At 37.1% G+C, this 18,854-nt stretch overlaps 1 protein-coding gene across 6 annotated transcripts; it reads left to right on the top strand.

The window, feature by feature from the left end:
* The first annotated feature begins 1,335 nt into the window (after positions 1-1,335).
* LOC18448064 (Rho GTPase-activating protein) lies at positions 1,336-17,579 on the top strand. Of its 6 annotated transcripts, none has more exons than XM_088858068.1 (7): positions 1,336-1,858; positions 5,628-6,381; positions 6,500-6,746; positions 7,050-7,112; positions 12,750-12,844; positions 17,076-17,139; positions 17,245-17,579. In XM_088858068.1, the coding sequence occupies exons 1-5, from the start codon at positions 1,414-1,416 to the stop codon at positions 12,807-12,809; spliced, it is 1,569 nt and encodes a 522-aa protein (XP_088714194.1). In that variant the 5' UTR covers positions 1,336-1,413; the 3' UTR covers positions 12,810-12,844; positions 17,076-17,139; positions 17,245-17,579. The 6 variants fall into 6 exon arrangements, with proteins under 6 accessions (XP_088714194.1, XP_088714195.1, XP_088714196.1 ...); XM_088858069.1 differs by having other exon boundaries at positions 17,051-17,139; XM_088858070.1 differs by having other exon boundaries at positions 6,909-7,112.
* The last annotated feature ends 1,275 nt before the right edge of the window (positions 17,580-18,854 follow it).

The raw sequence follows: 18,854 nt of genomic DNA, 5'->3' as shown, positions 1-18,854 counted from the left end.
AAAACAAAATTCCTTATTTTTTGAGATTTTATGTATTTTTTAAAAATACTCGGCTGGTCACTAACATAGGCCGAAACCGGGTCCAATCTAACTGGTCGGTGATCGCTTGATTTTTCCTTTAATGGTACGCAGTTGACATCAAGCAATGCTGCATTTTCGATTTCTCGGACCAAAGGGTAAATTTGAAAAAATACTCAGACTGACCTACCTTCCACATAATTTTTACCTAAAATTGGCCATTTCTTTTTTTATCCGTACATAAATTAATATTTTCTCTAAGATGCATGACATTTGTGGGAGGTTAAAAGTTTCCTTTGAGCATGTTTGTAGAGAGCTTAATGAAGAGGTTGAAGAATTGGTCATGCAGGGGCTTCCCCTGATTTTTTTATTGGTACTTAGTGCTTGAGTGCTACGTCTTCTGGGCTTCTCTTACCTGGTTTTTTGTTCATTGTAACTAGATTTTTCCAGTAGATGTTCCTCTAACTTGTTGATCAATAAAATTATAGTAATCTTTGTCAAAAAACATTCTTATGAAAATCCCCCGAAAAAGTTTGATATTATCCTTACATGCTATTTTTCTAATCTCTTTTTTTTTTTTGGGGTCAAGTTGCTCCTGGACCTTGAAACTTTGAAGAATAATTTTGTTTTACTCATAATCTTATATTAGACATGAAGGTTCAAAGTTATTTCAAACATAAAATCCAATCCTTCAAAATCTGAAGTTGATGTTTGGAAGAAAATTTACAAAGATATCTCAAATATCAAGTTGTTGATTGGAACAAAAACCAAAAGAATTCACTGCCAATAGAAGGTTTCAAACGTCAATTGTGAACCTTGAAGGTTCAAAGTTAAACACTCTGGTTGGATTTTTCCTAGACCGCTTGAAACTCTCTCTCTCTCTCTCTCTCTTTTTCCCACACATACAGGTCGAGAGGGTAAAACGATCAATTAGTGAGGTTTTCAGCACCAAAACAGCCTTTTGCGACAAGGTTTTGAGGTGCGGGTTCACACTATATACATTATTTATTTTTTCAAGAATAAAGGCCAGAACACATTAGTGTAAACTTCTCTTGATATTACCCAAAACACATGGGTGTCATTGCATACAGTTGGAGTAGTATACAACGAGGCTGTTTATATTTAGTACGAAGTTGTTTGTAACTATAAATCTTAAGACAATCGGATGTCTAAACATTTCCAATTACTTTGAGCCATTTATCGGCCGATATCCAAGCAGTTTCTTTCCCAAACGATGCGGACTATCTCCTTTCCCTTTCCTCCGCAGCTGGAGGATCTTCCCTCTCTCACTCACTATCGAAAATATCCTTCCCTCCATCCCCAATTTTGAAATATTTATTTCCCCCCTTCTCTAATTCTTGTATCTAAGCAAGCTCTCTCTCTTTCTGCAAATCCATGGCGGATATCGAAGCCCCTTCCTTTTCACTATGCGAATCCGTGGCGGATTTCGAAGCCCCTTCGTTTTCACTAGGCATTGAATTGGACGCTGGTGATCTTCCATCCTCAGCAAGACGGGACCCAGAAGCTACACCTCAAACCCTAATTGCAAGCTCCCTCACCTATGAAGCCAAAGAATTTGAACCTGAACTCATCATTTCATCACCTGATTCCCCAAAACAGTTTCGGAGCAATGAAGCTGAGGTTTTTTATCCAAAACGCCCCAATTCATCGCTGGATTTGGTGAAAGAGTTGCAGAGCTCGGAACCTGAACCTGCGGTCCATGTTCTGAACAGACTGAGACGAGGTCCTTCTCAGAGTGCTTCTAAGGTCAAGTGCAAACTGTCCCGTGACAATGAGGATGATATCGAGGATATCTCTTCAGAAGAGGATTACCCTAACGGTAGGGGATAATTGATCATCTGTATTTGCTTCTTTTCGTTTAATTTCTTGTGGTCCTTTTATGGATGGATGATTGATTGTTTGAATGTTATGTTATTGACTGATGTTCGAAATGTGATCATATCAATGTGAGATTTTTGGATGATTTGAATAGCTCAAGAGGATCTGATAGCAATTAAAGAAAATTTCGTATCAATGGGAATTGAGAAGAGCAAACAGTTGAAAATGAGGACATATACAATTCTTTCGATTTTAGGATATTCCACAATGTTGCTTAATTCTGCAATTTAACTGGTTTCAACTGATCTTAGACGTGATACTTGGAATATGTTTGTTAATGAGTTAAGAAACTGAAGATTTTGACCCTATTCTATGGCCCTAGCGGTAAAATAATGAATAATTTTGAAACAAAAAATACTCACTAATATGTTTTGGCTTCAAACCTGAAGGTTGAATTTTCATAAAAGTTTGAATTGCTTTCTAATTTTTATTTTCTTATTCTTTTGAAATATGTTCGAGGTAATCTAGCTGAATGGAAACCTTCTGGTCTCCAAATGTGGTAACAATAGTTTTTCACTCGATTTTTCCAGTGTCTCTATTATTGTACCCTACTTCCCATTTTTGGGTTACCTCACTTTTGTAATGCACCATTCCGTTGTTGGATTATTATTGCTCCTAGTCTTCCTCATTGTCTAGCCTAGTTTTGGATAGCAAGGACTCTGGTTGGAACTTGCTAGGCGGCCGAGGTCAAGTCACGTCTGACAAAATTTGCCAAGTCCATTTTGAGACGACGGCCTAGTCATCATCATCATCATTCGAGACTTATCCCAACTATTTGGGATCAAGTATATGAATCATGTTTTGTAATTCTACTCTATCAACGGCCATACTCTTAGTCAGACTATAAGTCACCATATATTTTCTCACTTCTTCCATCCATGTCATTTGGGGCCTTTCCCTTGCCCTTTTAGAGCCTTCCACTTGGATTAAATCACCCTCCCAACAGGTGTTGTTCTAGGTCGACCCTGCACATTATCATACAACCTAAGTTTCCTTTCTCTCATTTTGTCGCCTATTGGAGCTACCCCTAAGTTCCTTACAATGTATTGATTCAATCATTCTGAATCCTATCGTTCCTTGTATTGCCACTCATCTATCTCAACATCATCATCTCAACTACGCTCATTCTATAAATATGTTTTTTCGTGGCCAACATTCCGTCCCATAGAGTAGGCTGGTCTTACAACCATCCTATAGAACTTCATTTTCAATTTCATTGGTATGTGATTCTCACATAAAGCTTTAGAAGTAGATCTCCACTTTGTCCACCTAGGACTTGGCCTGGTTCAAAAATATATATAAAATATTGGGAGCCAGCCAAACTCGGCCAGTTCCCATATGTTTGGTTTCTGACTCGGCATAGGTGCCAAGAGCAAAGGACTTGGAAGAGTCCTTGGTCGAGTTTTCCAACATTGGTCTAGACTCAAGAGGAGTGTCCATGAGATGATTATCATCTCTTACCTCATGTTTCTGGATGATTCTTCCTATTTCATTCTCATTGTATAGGGTGAATCACCCATATATTTTTATTTTTTTATGCTTTATTTTTTTTGCTGGAGCACCCAATTATTATCTAATATCTTCCCTTATGATTCTAAATACATCGCCCTATTATTTTCTTAGCTCTTACCCTTGTCGACTTTGTTGATCTTATATTGACATTTGGGGTATATCAAAATCTTGTATTTTATTTTGTTAGAGAAATTTTGGATTCAAACTTCACATCCTAGAATATGGGACTGTGGTGTTGTGAATTTTTAGAATGAGGGATGTTGGAAAATTCTTTAACCCTGGTACCATTGTTTGCAAACTTGGGCAAGTCCACTCGGACTCACGCAAGTCACTTGGGCTTGGCACCCATGCCAATTGTGGAACCAAACATATGGGAACCGGCTGAGTTTGGCTGTTTCCCAATATTTAATATATTGTTTTCTTTGTTTGGACTCGGCCTAGACTTCGATAGACTCAGCGAGGTGTGTCAAACGGACCTCACTTGAGCTTGGCACCCTTGTGAGTTTCGATGTTTTGACCCGATTCCTTGTTATCCAACGCTGCTTGGGACTATCCTAGGATGCCCTGTGCTTTATATTTTACCCTGTGGTCTCATACAAGTATAACACAATGGATGTTATGCTTTACCTTTTTATTGCCCTTCATCCTTCAAATATTGTTGTATATTGTGATGTTTAATTGTTATTGATTATTGATCCAAGGAGCACATGCCTTTGAGTCTCTCGTTGGGTAGGGTAAATTGATCTGGGATGGGCAAAGATCTTCCTATGCTAATTTTCACCATCAAAGATAAAACCTTTTATATACAAACTTCAGGCTTTCGAATTACCTAGAAAGCCTTTCTGACTCTTACAAAGCCACATTGAGCATGGAGAAACTTAGAATGGTATTGGTTAATGTGTTTGGAAATTATACGCAATATCGTCTCTTGGTGGATAAGTGGTTCACAACATCATTGACAGAAAGTTTCCATTGCAAATGTGCCTAGTTCATATAACAAAATGTTTAACTGCTATTGTGGTAGAGATGCTATGTGGACTAGTGCTAAAGACACATGGACGGGTAAACAAGTGCGTTGGCTGATCTATTGGGATGATTGGAAGTTGGAAGAGCGTGTAGTACAATGATGCAGTTGTCTTTGGGAATCCTTGAGGTCATGAGCGCCTAGAGAGTGCATACAGCTATGCCTATTCTTGGGTGCATGGATCCTTAGGCACCTTAGATCATCTTCCCTTAGTGCTAATCAGGCAATGGGTAGATCTCAATAGATTGGGTGTGTTGAGTGCCATATTCAATCTTCCTTCTTGGATGATGGCCCATGTCAGACTATACATTAAGTTAGACGTACTTGCTCTTAGAAATTCTCCAAAGAGTTGGTCATGTTTTGTTTGAAAGCTCTCGGATTTTCTTTGACTCTGCCTTTACTAAAACTTTTGTCCTTCTTGAAACTTGCATACTCGTAATTGATGGGAATTCTTTAAAAGTTGTCTCTCTCTCATCACTCTTTAATGATTTAGAAAGGTCGCTTACCTCTGGGCTTACTCTTCTTTTTTGTACATCTGATATTCTGATAATCCTCATGCAAAGATGTCTCCAGAGCAACCTGTCATTTGGTGGTCAAAGAGCAAAAGAGGCTGGGAGGTTACTTTATAATTTATGAGTCGTACTGGCTGACTGCCCTCATACTCTTATGAGAATCCACAGATATGTGATATTCTAACATGCTAATATTCCTTAAGAAGAGCTAATACGATCTTTCTATGAATTCCTTGTAGAAAGATGAATGTAGTATATTCTATTTGTTTATAAGTTCGATTGGTTTTTTTATTCCCATTTGTTTTCTTTGTTTTCCTGAATGGGCAGTACCCATTTTACTTCTCTGATTATTTTTATTTCATTTCAAAATTGCCTGCTCTCACATGCCTTAGTAACTGGTTGTTTTTTTGGCAAGTATAGAAGTTGTCTATCTATCCATGTGATTGAGCTCATGCATCTAGCTTTGGAAGTCACTAGTGGCATTTTTGAATGATGAACCATTCATTGCGAGATCTACACACTCGCAGCATTCGTTTATCACTGTCTTTCATTGGAGCATTAATACCTGTCTCAGGGGATTGGTTCCTTTAATAAGATTCAAAATAATCTATGATATCCTTGTCTATGCTTGACTATGTACCACATGATTTCTTCTATAGCAGATGACTATCCATCAACGCAAAATCATTTTGCATGTAGCAGTTCAAGACTTTCACTCCATGGACGTGGTGTTCTTACCTCACAATTAACAAATGACAGAAGATCTGAGAAACCGTCAGTGGCCTCTGATGCCTCTTTGCTTTCAAGTTTTGATGGAAACAGTAATAAGAAGGCATTTCCAAGAATTACCATCAGTCCTATAAGAAAATTCCAGTTATTGGATTCAGATTCAGATGATCCTTCTTCAAGTAAGGATGTTCCTACATCTGTTAAAAAGGTTGCTTCAGCTCAGGTGAAGGTTTCCCACTCTGTGCTTGAGATTCACGAACAGAAGGGTGGAAAGAACTTGAAGATACCTCAATCACAGTCTTTATGGAAAGATTTTAGTGCAAAAGAAAGTGTGAAGTTGAAAACTCCGGCTTTGGACGAGTTTTGCAAGGAATACTTCAGCACTGTCAATGCTAGAAATCCTGTTCAATGTCAAAGGGAAGATTCAAATTCCAGCACTTCCAAGTTGTTTGTTTCAGACTCTTGTTTGATTGATGGCTTCGATCATATTCAGGAAAATGCTGCCCATAAAATCGTCCATCGGCATGATAACGTAGGAGATCCACTGCCTCCTGCTTATGGATACTTTTATCATGATGATCAAAGGATAAGGGACTTAGTGCGGAGGCGTTTACCCTACTTTTGTCCTCTTGGTGCTGCCAACTTTGGGGGAAACTGCCGCTCTGATGAAGTTCTCATTGATTACATGTAAACCATCAAAATATCATCTATTTGGTGAATTTTTTCCATCTTCCTTTATGTTGGCAAGGAAATTCTTTCATTTTTCTAGAGGGTCATTCTTTGGATTGGTTATTTTATGTCTCAGGAGTCAATTTGGCCAAAGAGGTGGTCAAAATCAGCCGCGTAGTACTTTGAATGAGGGAAATGAGGGCAGCTCTAAGAAGAAACGAAAAACTCAAAGCAAGGGAAAAGCTAAAAGGGCACCTCAAACTTCGGATGGTTGGGTAAATCCGAAAAGCGAAGTTAATCCCCCGAAGGATGCTGGAAAAAGGCGAGTTTCTGCAGATGGGGTTTCTTCTGGCCATTGGTATACCGGTGAAGATGGTAGAAAGGTAATATACAATTATTTATATTGCTGGAGCAATATCAATTATTGCTTTTCATTATTTATCCAAAAAAAAATGTATTGCTCCAGCGCTAGTACAAATATCAAATAATTTGCATTGTTTTGGTCAAGTTCCAGCATTATTGCCCTTAAGTTTTCTCTTCTGCAGGGATCCATAATGTGGTTTCGTGATGTTGATGTGGAATGCATCCATAACACGGCAGCTCATGTCCATCCTGCATGATTTCTTCTTTTGTAGAATTTGTTTCCCATTCCTTCCCTTATGTGTTAATGTGACTTTCTCATTCAGGTTTATGTCACGAAAAATGGACAAGAACTGACAGGCCAAACTGCTTATAGGCATTACAGGAAAGTAAGTTTTTGAGGAACTTGTCATTGTTTAATTTGTAGGAATTCTAGGTTTTGTTATCGTGTTTACATGTCGATGTGGTTGATAATTCCATAAGTAAATGCAGCATTTATTAAACACTAGAATATTACAAACCCCGTCTGCTCTATGAGATGAAAAAAAAACAAAAGAAAAGAATCTGAATAGGCTGAAACGTCAAGAAAAAGAAGCTAGTTTTTCTGATCTTTGAGAAGAGGACCTCCATATGCGAGGCCTGTCATTAGATAACCATAGAGGGACACTTAAGTTCCTTTGGATATATATATATATATATATATATATATATATATATATATATATATATATGGGTTTGTCTAGAGTTAACAACCCCTCAAAATACAAAGGTTCAAGTTAGAAGGGGTTGTGATGGGTGTATTTATCAAAACAATCATTACTTTTTTATTAAAAAATTATTTAAATAGGTAACTTTACCGTCAAGCAAAGGTAAATTTGAAATTTTTACAAAAGTACAATGGCATTTTGGAAGTTAGTGTCTTAGAACTTTATTTGTAGAGTGCCCTTGTCTTTTAGTTAAAATTTCATCTTTACCCCTATGGAGATGACAAAAGTACTCTTTGTCTTGTAATATTTACAAAATTGCCCTACAAAAGTAACTTTTTTTAAAAAATAGACTACAAAATTAATAAATTGACCCTTCACAACTCTCTCTATCTTAAACCTTTGTAATTTGAAGGGTTGTGAAGTTTAGATTATCCCTATATATATTATTGTTTAAAAAAAGGCCCGCCCAGCACCTAGGCGGCCATAGGCCGCCTCACCTAGGCTTGGGCGAGCCTTCCTGAGCAGAAGTTCCTGGGCGCCTGCCCGGTCGGGCTGGTGGGTGCCCACGAACTGATATAAAAATGGCAGTATTTTTTTGGGGGGCCTTTTTATGCTATTTTGAGCTGTGAAAGGGGATATTCTACCTCAAAGTAAAGAAAACTCAACTAGAAACACCCAAAATTGCTGGATTTTGTGATTTTTTGGAACCAAGAAAATTTTGAGCAATTTGTACTAGCCATTCAAAACCGTACCATATCTTATTACAATCAATTCTAGGGTCCAAATGAGGTTCTTACAAGACTTTTGGGGTAATTCTAAGCTTGTTAGACAACTGAAAAGTTGAGGATAAAACATCCAAAACATTGAATAGTTAAAGATCTCTTTCCTTTGATTTGTATGGCATCTTTTGTACAACATCATTTTGTATTGGTCATTTGTTCTCATTGGAGACTTGGAGTCTATGAGTCTGACTGTATGAAGTATGGACTACAGAATATGGTGCATGGACACTAAATTACTAATACACTATGTACCTTTTTTTCCCCTTGTTATTTTAGTTATTCAAAGAAGCAATTATCAGTGATCTGAATGTGTCAACATTCAAGCACATATATTTGTATAAAAAAGTTAGTTAGAATATTGTATGAATATATACAAATCTAACACATATAGGGGCATATGCGTGTGTTTAGATAGCACATATATGCATGTATGTGTATATGTCAAACATCTGGGCACCTGAGATTTTGGCGGCTGTCTAGGTGCTGGGCGCCCTGAAGCCCCCTAGGTGCCTAGGGACCACCGACATTTTTTTGAACCTATATATATATATATATATATATATATATATATATCAGCCATGAGTAAGCTGAAATTTGGATAAGTCTCTGGTGATGATGAGTGATGATGATCCTTTCCTTACCCTTTTCTGCGCATTTGAGGAAGAAATAGAGAAAAATTCTGCCTGATAGGAAAAAAAAAAATGATGTCCCTAATTTTATGACTGTTATTCTATTGGTCTTGGTTTTCTAACAACTGGCTTCGTGAAAAACTCGACGCATTCACAAACTCAACGACATTTATCATTTGGCTCTCTCTACAGCCTACCATACAGCCTAGTATCCCTTCATTCTTTTTTATTCTTTTGAATTCTTTTTGGTTTTCCCATCTTGCCCTCAATACATGATGGACTCTTGAGAGATTGTTCTTGGGTAAACGTATTGAATATTTTGAAGAAAAAGAAAAGAAAAGGTATATAATTGGTGAATGCTTTCGATCTAACCTGAAGCATTAGAATGCATGTGAACTAAGTGTATGCAATTATACATAATTAAGGATGAAAAGAATTTGAATTTGAGCAAATAATTATGATAAACGAAGAGTTCATTGAGATGAGAAATATTACCCATGGTGCTCCCTAGCATACACAAAACTGTGATATACCCAGATTTTCCAAACCCAGATTTTCCTAACCTTCTTTGGAAACCCTTCATTTATATGATTTGCGAGGGTTAATACTTTAATAAAATGTAGCACTGTTCCAAAAAAATGGCCCACCTAGCGCCTAGGAGGCCATGGGGGCCAGGTGTATTGCCCAAGCCTAGGCGGCCCTCTTGGGCATTGGATCCCTGGGTGACCACCTTGGCAAGTACCCACTGCCTAGTCTTGGGCGGGTGCTTAGGGACTTTGCCTGCCTAGGGGTGAAAATGCCCCTCGTGGAGGGGCATTTTAGTATTGTTCCTCCTATATAGGGGGGTCTTGATTTTTGTGCCTGAAACTTGTTATTTATTTATTTAAATATTAGGGTGTTAAAAAAACAAGAAAAACACACATTTTTGCTTTCTTGTTAGATTGATCGGTTAATTCAAAGTTTTGAAATTGATCATACTTTTGGTTTGGATTTGATTTTATAGATTTTCGAAGCTGATTAGGTTTTTTAGGAAGCGTTTGAGATTGGGAAACATCTCAAAGGTTGAAGATTGAATATCAAGCATTACACGTTAGTTGCAAGACTTTGTATTTGAGATTGCTTCTGTTATTTCGAAATGTCTTCTTTGGGTTCTATTAGAAGTGGTGATCCGGAAATATGAGTATGACCCGAATGCAAAGGATAAGAATTGTATAAGAGATAATTATTGTGAAAGAGATACCAATGGGGGTGTAAATTGGTTCAAGAAACATCTTACCGGTATCAGGGAGGATGTTGCCCCTTGTAAAAAAGTTTCTAATGCGATTAGGGAGGAGATTAAAGAAAAAAAGAAAAAACAAGAACAAGAGGCATGATGAGGGGGATGATGAGGTAGAGCGGGTTGCTTTGTCCCAGACTCCCAGTCTAGGAAAGAAAAGGGAGTTATATTGGATTTGGGGGGATTACGAGATCTCGAGTTAGGGGGCTTGCTGATACTTTTTTCCTCCGGCTTGACCCTATGCTTGCAGTTGAGAAAACTAAGAAACAATCAACAATTGAGAATATAATCAAAGGAGGGAATAAAGAGATCAGTATATTGCTCAATGGTTTTATGAGGTGGGTATTCCTTTCAATGCCGCTCGCCTAAGCAGTTTCTACAGCTTGGTAGAGGCAATTGGTCAATTTGGGCTTGGGTTGAAGCCCCCATCCTCATATGAGCTTTCCGAGCCTCTTTCAAAAAAGAGGTGGAAATCATGAGGAAGATTGTGGACTCACATAAGGATGTATGGGTTTGGTATGGGGTGTTTATTATGATAGACACTTTTAGTAACAGGAAGAGGAGCCAATTGAATTTGTTAGTATATTCTCGTTTAGGGACTGCTTTTTTGAGATCTATTGATGCCTCTGATGATAGCAATGCTGCCATGTCCATATAAAGTTATCAAGGAGTTTGGGGTGTAGCATCTTATTTAGGTTGTCACAGATAATGCTCCTCCTAATGTTGCTGCCTCTAATATGTTGCGCATGAGCTACCTCATATCTTTTGGACACTATGCGTAGAGCATTGCATAGACCTCATGCTTTAGGTTTTAGCGGTATGAGGGCGATTGCAGGCATAATTAGGAAGGGTAAGTCAGTTGCAACCTTCATCTATAGCCACACCTTCCCCCTTAGCATGATGCGCAGGTTTACAAAGAAGAAGGAGACAGTGAGGGTCGGGGGGTCACGAGATTTGCTACTTGGTTCTTGTGTCTAGATAGCATTTATACGAGGAGAGTCAGTTGAGGCAGATGTTCAGGCCATCAGACCCGAGGTCGGCCCTGATGGGTGGGGTTGTGAATTCTATGATGGAGTCATTCTACGAGAAACTAGGTGCTCTTCATCCAAACATCTCTTGGCGCCCTTAGAGTGAATGGGCTCTTAGGTGGATGGGGAGAGGGAGTGTGTTAGGCACCGGTACCGCTGAATCGGATTACACTGGATCCATCATGCAACACGGAGTCACACGTTGCCATGGGTCGTCATTTCATTTTATGTTGCGAGCCACTTGTCAAGCTTACCCTTGCAGGCGATGTCCATCGTGGCACTTCTGATGATTGGAGTGAAATGCAAGTGGGCTAGGGATTAGAAAGCATGAGATATTATCTTATCTAAGCTTTTTTGGCAAGGGGTGAAGGACTCTATTAGGGAATTGTCCAAATCTCATATACTTTGGCTTGTCTTTAGAGTTTGGATTGATTGAACATAAAAAATGTAATAAAATGCTTATTGTGGCATATTTTACACATAATTTGGACCTAGAGCAGTTTTTTTGGACACCTTGCACCCTTGTTCTTCCACCTGGATTGCCCAGAAACTGAGCGGCTGCCTAAGCACTGGGTGGCTAGGACCCCCCCGGCCGCCTTAGGTGCCGCACGACATTTTTTGGAACATTGAAATGCATATAGGTTATTTTGGAGGATATTACTTTCTTCTTTAAACTTTAATTTAAAGTATCATATTGGGGTTCGGATTTGTATTGAGAGCAATGTTGTCAGATTCTCTGCGGGGTCTTCTTAGGTTTGGTGAGAAAAATGAAGCAATTCGGTGTTTGGGCCGATTTGGGGGAAAACCTCGGTCTTTGTTTTTAATTTAATATGAATAAATTAGATATTTATATATAAAATATTAAAATATGTACCAACAATGGAAAAAATTTAAAATAAAAACATAAAAAATAAAAAAATTTCTTTTATATAGCCATTTCTTTGCTGGCCGAAGCAGACCTGGAGCAGACTTGAAGCATACCCAAAGCAAACCCGAATCTGACCGAAGCAGCCCGAAGCGGTCTGAGTCTGACCGAAGCGGCAGTACCAGGCTTTGCTTCACCCCGATTTATGCCTAAAAACCGAAGGCTTTGGCCCCTTCGGCCGAAGCGAAGCGAATTTGATAACATTGATTGAGAGTGAATCTTTGATCCAAAATTCACATACAAATATTAACAGTTCTCGGAACAAAAAATTTATAGAGCTCGCACTGGCTAGGGAACTCTTCTTAAAGTTTCTTCTATTTACTTTCTGCCTTACCCATAATATCTAAATATATTCTCCTGAGAAAAACCCACTGTTAGATGGGCCTTTTCAGGGCGCATTGCTTCTAGGCTTGATTAGCACTTCTTGATATTGATCTTTTGAAAACTTCTCTTCGTGGAGTTTGTATTTCACTGAACTTTGCTTGCATGTTTTTTAAAGCCTGATAAGTCATCATTTTTCTAATTCTTCAACCATCGCCAGAATTAAATTAGAATATTGGGTTTTCCACAGTATGTCACCTCAATCTAATGAAGCATAGGTTTTTATTTATTTATTTATTTATTTATTGTAGTTCTGTTACAATTTATGGTTAGACCTGATGTATTTCTTGATTGGCAGGAGAGCGGGATGGGATATAAGAGGAAGAAGAAACCTGTAGCTAAGAAGAAAATGAGGTGATCATTGTGCCTATGTTGAAGGCTCTTCAGAAAGAGGTATTCCTGCTTTGCATCCCTCTATCTGCCCACCCTTTTTTTTCCACCCTGAATAGTGCCATGCTTCAATTGGTATTCTCTTCTTTGTGTCTTACACATATCATGATTTAACTGTGCTTATTATGCTTGGGAAATTATTAGAAGTTTGGATGGGGAGATGCTACAGTTGCTATGTAAACTTGGGGCAAAAACTGTGTGTTTCTACTTTAGGCTATAGGAATCATAAGATTTACAGGTAATAAAGTGGCTCGTATTATGTGGAATATGCTTCTGGAATACATTTTACATTCCGTGGGAGGAGACCATTTTCTTCACTAAGTCTTTCCCTCGTGTAAACTCTGACAGAGGAAGGGAGAGGCAACCAAGAATGATAGGATTTTCATGTCAGACATTAGCTGTTGCTGAAATTAAACATTCACTTGATAAAAAAGTAAAAAACATGTTTTAGTTGTAAATTAACTTTTTTAATTCAAAATCCAATAAGGAGTATGTGGTATACCATTGCCTAGGTTTGTCTAATCTAAAGTAGTCAACATTACAAACCTTTTAGTGGAGCAGTGTCGAAAAAGTTGAACTCGGTGGATGACTTGGTCGTGGCCAAAAAAACGAGTCAAATCACTGAGTTGATTAGTGTAATCAGGAGAACCTGGGGAGACTTTCAAACTTTTTAGAGAAGATTTCTAAAAATATTAAAATGTCTTTTGTGGGAATCATAGCCTGCTTGTCACATAAAACATATATACTCTGTTCTACCATATTGGCAACACCTTGTAATTGTTAAATTCAACTAGAACTTTATATAATAAAAATACTCGGTTATATCCTGAATATTTGATTTATAAACCTCACTCACATAGTGATCTTAGATTTTCAAGCAAGTTCTGCCTACTTGAAATGAGTTTTTTTCGTCTAAGGCAGTGCATATTTTGTGATTTTGTAAGCGTTACGAGACTGCGAATGCGTATTGGATTTTGTATGAGATGCATTGATCAGGCAAATAAATTCAATATAAATAGCAGTACTATTTTTTTTTGAGGAAACAAAATAGCAGTACTATTTTGTTTCTAAAACTTATTATCTTGAATAAGTCTCTGGGGACATTGCCTGGTATTTGAATTGATTAAACAAAAAAGGAAAAAAAAGAGAATTGATAGGAGAGGTGCTTGGGTGCATTCATTCTAGCACAGTTTCGTTGGATCCTGTCCACACTTTGAAAGTGTGATTACGCAAGAGGAGCCATTGGATGGGTGGTCCTTGTGCACCTCTTAAAACTTACCAAAATGCTTTGGTATATAAGTTGATTTCCATTATTGCACATGTTTTGTGAAGACACTATGTTGAACCTGGGAAATTTTTTTTTAAGACTTCACTTCAGACCAAATTTGAGATATGTCAACTTAAACCTTTGTTAAAATTCAAAGCACGTGGAAGCCAGAACTTGTGAGTATCAATATTGTTAGAGATCATTGATTTTTTTGTTTAAATTAATTAGGATTTTTTTTAAGTTTCAGAAATTACACCATTCACAAAAGTCGGCTGTTATATGTTGACAGTGTTTAATTGATTATTAATGTTAAGGGTCGTCATTGATTGTGCCAAAAAACTTTGAAATATAATGTGATTATCTCGTTTAATCAAGTTTTACGACATGGGCCCTGCCTCTGTCTTGAACATAATTACAAGTTTGTAAACACCTTTTTCACCTTATGAGTGGTAATAATAGGAGTGCTTCTGAAATATAATGTGCTTATCTCGTTTAATCACTTGCTACGATATGGACCCTGCCTCTGTCTTCAACATAATTACCAGTTTGTAAACACCTTTTTCACCTTGTGAGTGGTAATAATAGGAGTGCTTTCATTATGTTTCATTATTGTGGTCTCCTTCCAATTTGTAGCTTTTTCTTTCGATGATTTTCATCCCTAAAGCAGTTTTTTCGCTGTTTTTTCTTATACTGTCACTTTTATTCAGACTGTTTTATTGTACTTTTGTTCAATTTGTTCGATTGAACTATTCTAAAATCTCCTTAAATATTCTCAAGCGCCCATTGATGACCATATAGCTCTCCCATCTTCGATTCTCTTCAATCCATCTTCCGATCATCGATAGCATGTTTGCTCATGCTGCCCAGGCTGTAAATCCCCACTCTGTAAATCCCCAACTCCATCTCTTCCAACTATATCCTGCATCACCAATGGATGGATGCCTACTGATGCTTATTCAGGTGCCGATGGACTACATAACTTTTACTCTTCTAAGCCTCAGTTTTCCAAAGAAATTTCCTGCAACAAATTGAAACCTTAGATTTTTTATTTACCGCAACTCCATGGACAGTTTTTTACCCTTTAGCGACTTCATGGCCTCAAGAGAGAGGAAGAAGAGAACAGAGAGATGTTTATTGTGGGAGAGGAATCGAGCAGTCTTTGAACCAGGGATATAAAGTGGTTTATAGTTAGTTGATATAAACTGTTTCCATGAGCAGTAAACAGCAGATATCCCCTTTCTTGCTTGGGAAAGCTGGTGGCCCTTTGGGCGTGTTCATTGGGAGTTGATAAAGGGAAAAGTAGTAGAAGGCAGTGGAAGAGGAAAACAGTAGTAGGGAATCTAGTGAGATGACTTTTGCAACAGGGGGATAACCATGGAGGAACTTAGCTTTGGGGGGGATTATATAATTTTCCTTATTAAATATATTTTTTATATAAATATATGTTTTATTTATGTTAAATTTTGTTTAAGAAGTCTGAAGTCTTCCCTCGAATCGGCCTAAACACCAAATTGCTTCATTTTACCACACCAAAGAAGGCTGCAAAGCTAATCTGACGACATTGTGTGAGCGCTTCGTTGTTGAGGATCGGTAGTGTTTTGTGGGATGCTATTTACTGTGTTTGTAAATAATTATTTTGAAAGAGGAAGTTTTGTTATTTATATAGAACATCTATAAATTGTTACTTATCATCATCTTTAAAGCTTTTATCCAACTAATTTGGGTTGGCTATATGAATCATGGTCCGCCATTCTGCTCTATAAATTGTAACTTATATAGAACATAATTACACAAACAACAAACAAATAAAATTTTCATGTGTTAGGTGTGCTTTTGATCTCACAGAAGAGTAATACTGTGACGAAGTGAAACATCGTTCTTTGCAAATGAGTATTCCTTTGAGTAATACAATCAGTGATGCATTGCATGGCATTCAATATGGTGACAAAAAACTCCCATTGAAGTCAGAGTTTTGAATGGAAATTATTTGTTTACTCCCCTCGTAACCACTATATGAAATAGGAACAAGAATAACAAATAAAACAAGAACGAGAAATATTATCAGAAGAGAGATTAAGAATGATATCTTATTTGTTGGAGGCCGAGCGCTTGAAGTTTGTCCCTCTTTCGATCAACATGTCTTTTAAAAACTAAATTAGAAGAGTGGAAGTACTTAATTTTCTTATTTAATTGGGAATTCGGTGCTCATGAATTCTGCTGCATATCATTATTGGGCCTTCAAAAAACATCTTCTTGTAGCTGTTGTAGATGTGCAATCGAAATTTTTTATGCATGCTTCCAAAACCCTCGTTTCTTTCTTTCCTTCTTTGAGTCAATTACAATGTAAATAAGTGAGAAAAGGATATTAGGAGTTTGAAAGCTTAGACTATTTGTGTTGGGAAATATATACATATGGTGCCACACCGATAAAACATATGTGACTGCTATTTGTAGCCGTCTGATCTACATTGATGGCTAGTATAGCTTGTGTCATAATGTCACAAGTTTTCCTTTGAGTGTTTAATCTTGGTTGGGAGGCTCAAAGCATATGTTGTATTTGATATTTAATTTTTTATTACATGAAATTTGGGGCTTCCTTACTTCTTACAAGGTCACACCTAACAAAAATAAGGAAAAAGTATTTCTGATAAAATGACCACAGTACCCTTGGAACTTATAGGGTTATTTGGTCTTTTTTTTTTTTTAAATTTTTATTAGGCATGCCTTATAAGAAGCGGGCACACCATAATTTCATGTCAAAATGATTCGTGAAATAAAAATAAACTTAAGACAATTAAGGATGACATTGTTACTGAAGCCATCTTGATTGTCCATTTATATTTGATGATTAAGAGGCAAACCACCTATAAAGGATTCATGTCCACACTCACACACATGTATAATCTTCAGTTCTTTTTGCAAGTTATGCTTAATCGTGATAGGTTTTGTGCCTGACATGAGTTTCAGACAGAGAAGATGAAACATGTGTCTAAGATCTCCAGGTCATCAGTTAAAAGTTCTTTGGAAGGAGGTATGCCTGATTTCGGTCTGTTGATTTTGCTGACTCTCGAGTCCTAGGTTCGCCCCATAATTCAATGGGAATTTCTCGTGTTCTAAGAAAAGAATTGTTTTGCAGAGTGGCCTTTGGGCCTGGTGGTCGAGTTGCAGGGTTCCACAGGCCCACAACATGATGTATAGAGAAAAAAAAAAAAAAAAAAAGCGAAATTGTTTCGTTTTATGCACTACAAATTATGTAAAGTTTTAGGGTTGTTCTTTAGGGGAAGGGTTGGTAAATGGTGGGATCAAACCACGGCTTTTATATTGGCCTCAAAGACCTAAACAACAATCGATGAGCTATGCAGTATCCATGTAAAATTTAGGAGTGAAATTTGTCCAGTTGTATCCAGCTTTTAGTAAACAACAGCAGAGCTAGTAAGTTATAGGGGAATACATAAAGTTGTTCTGTGGCAAGGCCGATGAGCCCTTGATCGTGATGTTATATATATATATATATATATATATATATATATATATATATATATATATATATATATATATATATGCAACAACATCGTTAGAAGGCTCCAAGGCTTGAGGAAGAGCTGTAGATTCCATCGAGAATTAAGATTCCGTGAAATTAGGGAGATAATCTTCTTGTGAAATGTTCATTTTGGCCATTATCTTTTTTTTTGATGGGTGTTATGTCTATGACTTTTGGTGGAACTTGCCACTTATTTTTTGAAATATATTAGCATGCATGCATTCGTACAAGAGAGAGAGACTCCCGAGGAATCTGGCGAGCTTGAGTGTCTAGCAGTTGACAGTAGCAACATTACATCTCAAATGCAATACCTACACTACATACAGCTCACTATCTCTCTTGCATGAACTGTTCTTTCATGTTCAGTTCCCACATTTGAACTCTCTTTTTTGCTAAAAATAGAAGGAAAAAGAAAAAACCTATTGAGAGAGAGAGAGAGAGCCTATAGTGGTAGAAAATGTTTTTTTTTAAAATAGAACATGTGCTCGTGATATTCTTTAGGCCCATTTAGTGGATGGGAAAAGTTTCTATACTTCCCTTACAACGTAGAAGATCTGTGCTTCTTCTACCATTCAACTGTTCAATTTGATCAAGTGAGTCATTTACCGTTTGATCTTAAATCTGACGTTTCAGAATATTTTATTTTTATTTATTTTTATACAAATTGTATGAATATGAAATTTGGTATATGTCATCTTCTTATTGGGATGTACCTATAAAAAATATTAAAAATAATTTTTTGATAAAATATGACCAAAATATCTATTGAATTTTTTAGAGGTATTTTGGTCATTTTATTTTATTAAGAATATTTTTTTATATTATTTACAAGTGCGAGTTTAATAGAGGATTGGACGACCAAAATTTGGTGTCAAAATAGTTCATATAAAAAAAATTTTAAAATAAAATAGTGAAGAGATGTGACATTGTGATTGGGCCAATTTTAGCCCTCTATTCAGAATAGATGGTTAGATAAGTGGAGGTATATTAATTTAGAAAAATTACATATAACCCCGAAAAGCAAACTTATTATGTAACTTACCCCCAACTAAATTTTTCCTCTCACTTTTTTCCTCAAAACGATGTTCCTTTACCAAATACCTCCAACCACCCCAAAAATTAAAAAAAGGTAAAACTACTTTTACTTTATCCTTTACCCACACCTTCTTTCCTCCCCTACTTTACCTTTTACCCACACTTCTCTC

The sequence above is a fragment of the Amborella trichopoda genome, chromosome 2 (assembly GCF_054954075.1).
Source record: "Amborella trichopoda isolate Santa Cruz 75 chromosome 2, AtrichopodaSantaCruz75HAP2 v2.0, whole genome shotgun sequence".
NCBI classification, from domain to species: domain Eukaryota; kingdom Viridiplantae; phylum Streptophyta; class Magnoliopsida; order Amborellales; family Amborellaceae; genus Amborella; species Amborella trichopoda.
Note: the sequence above shows the minus strand (reverse complement) of the source record. Positions and strands in the feature narration are given on the sequence as shown.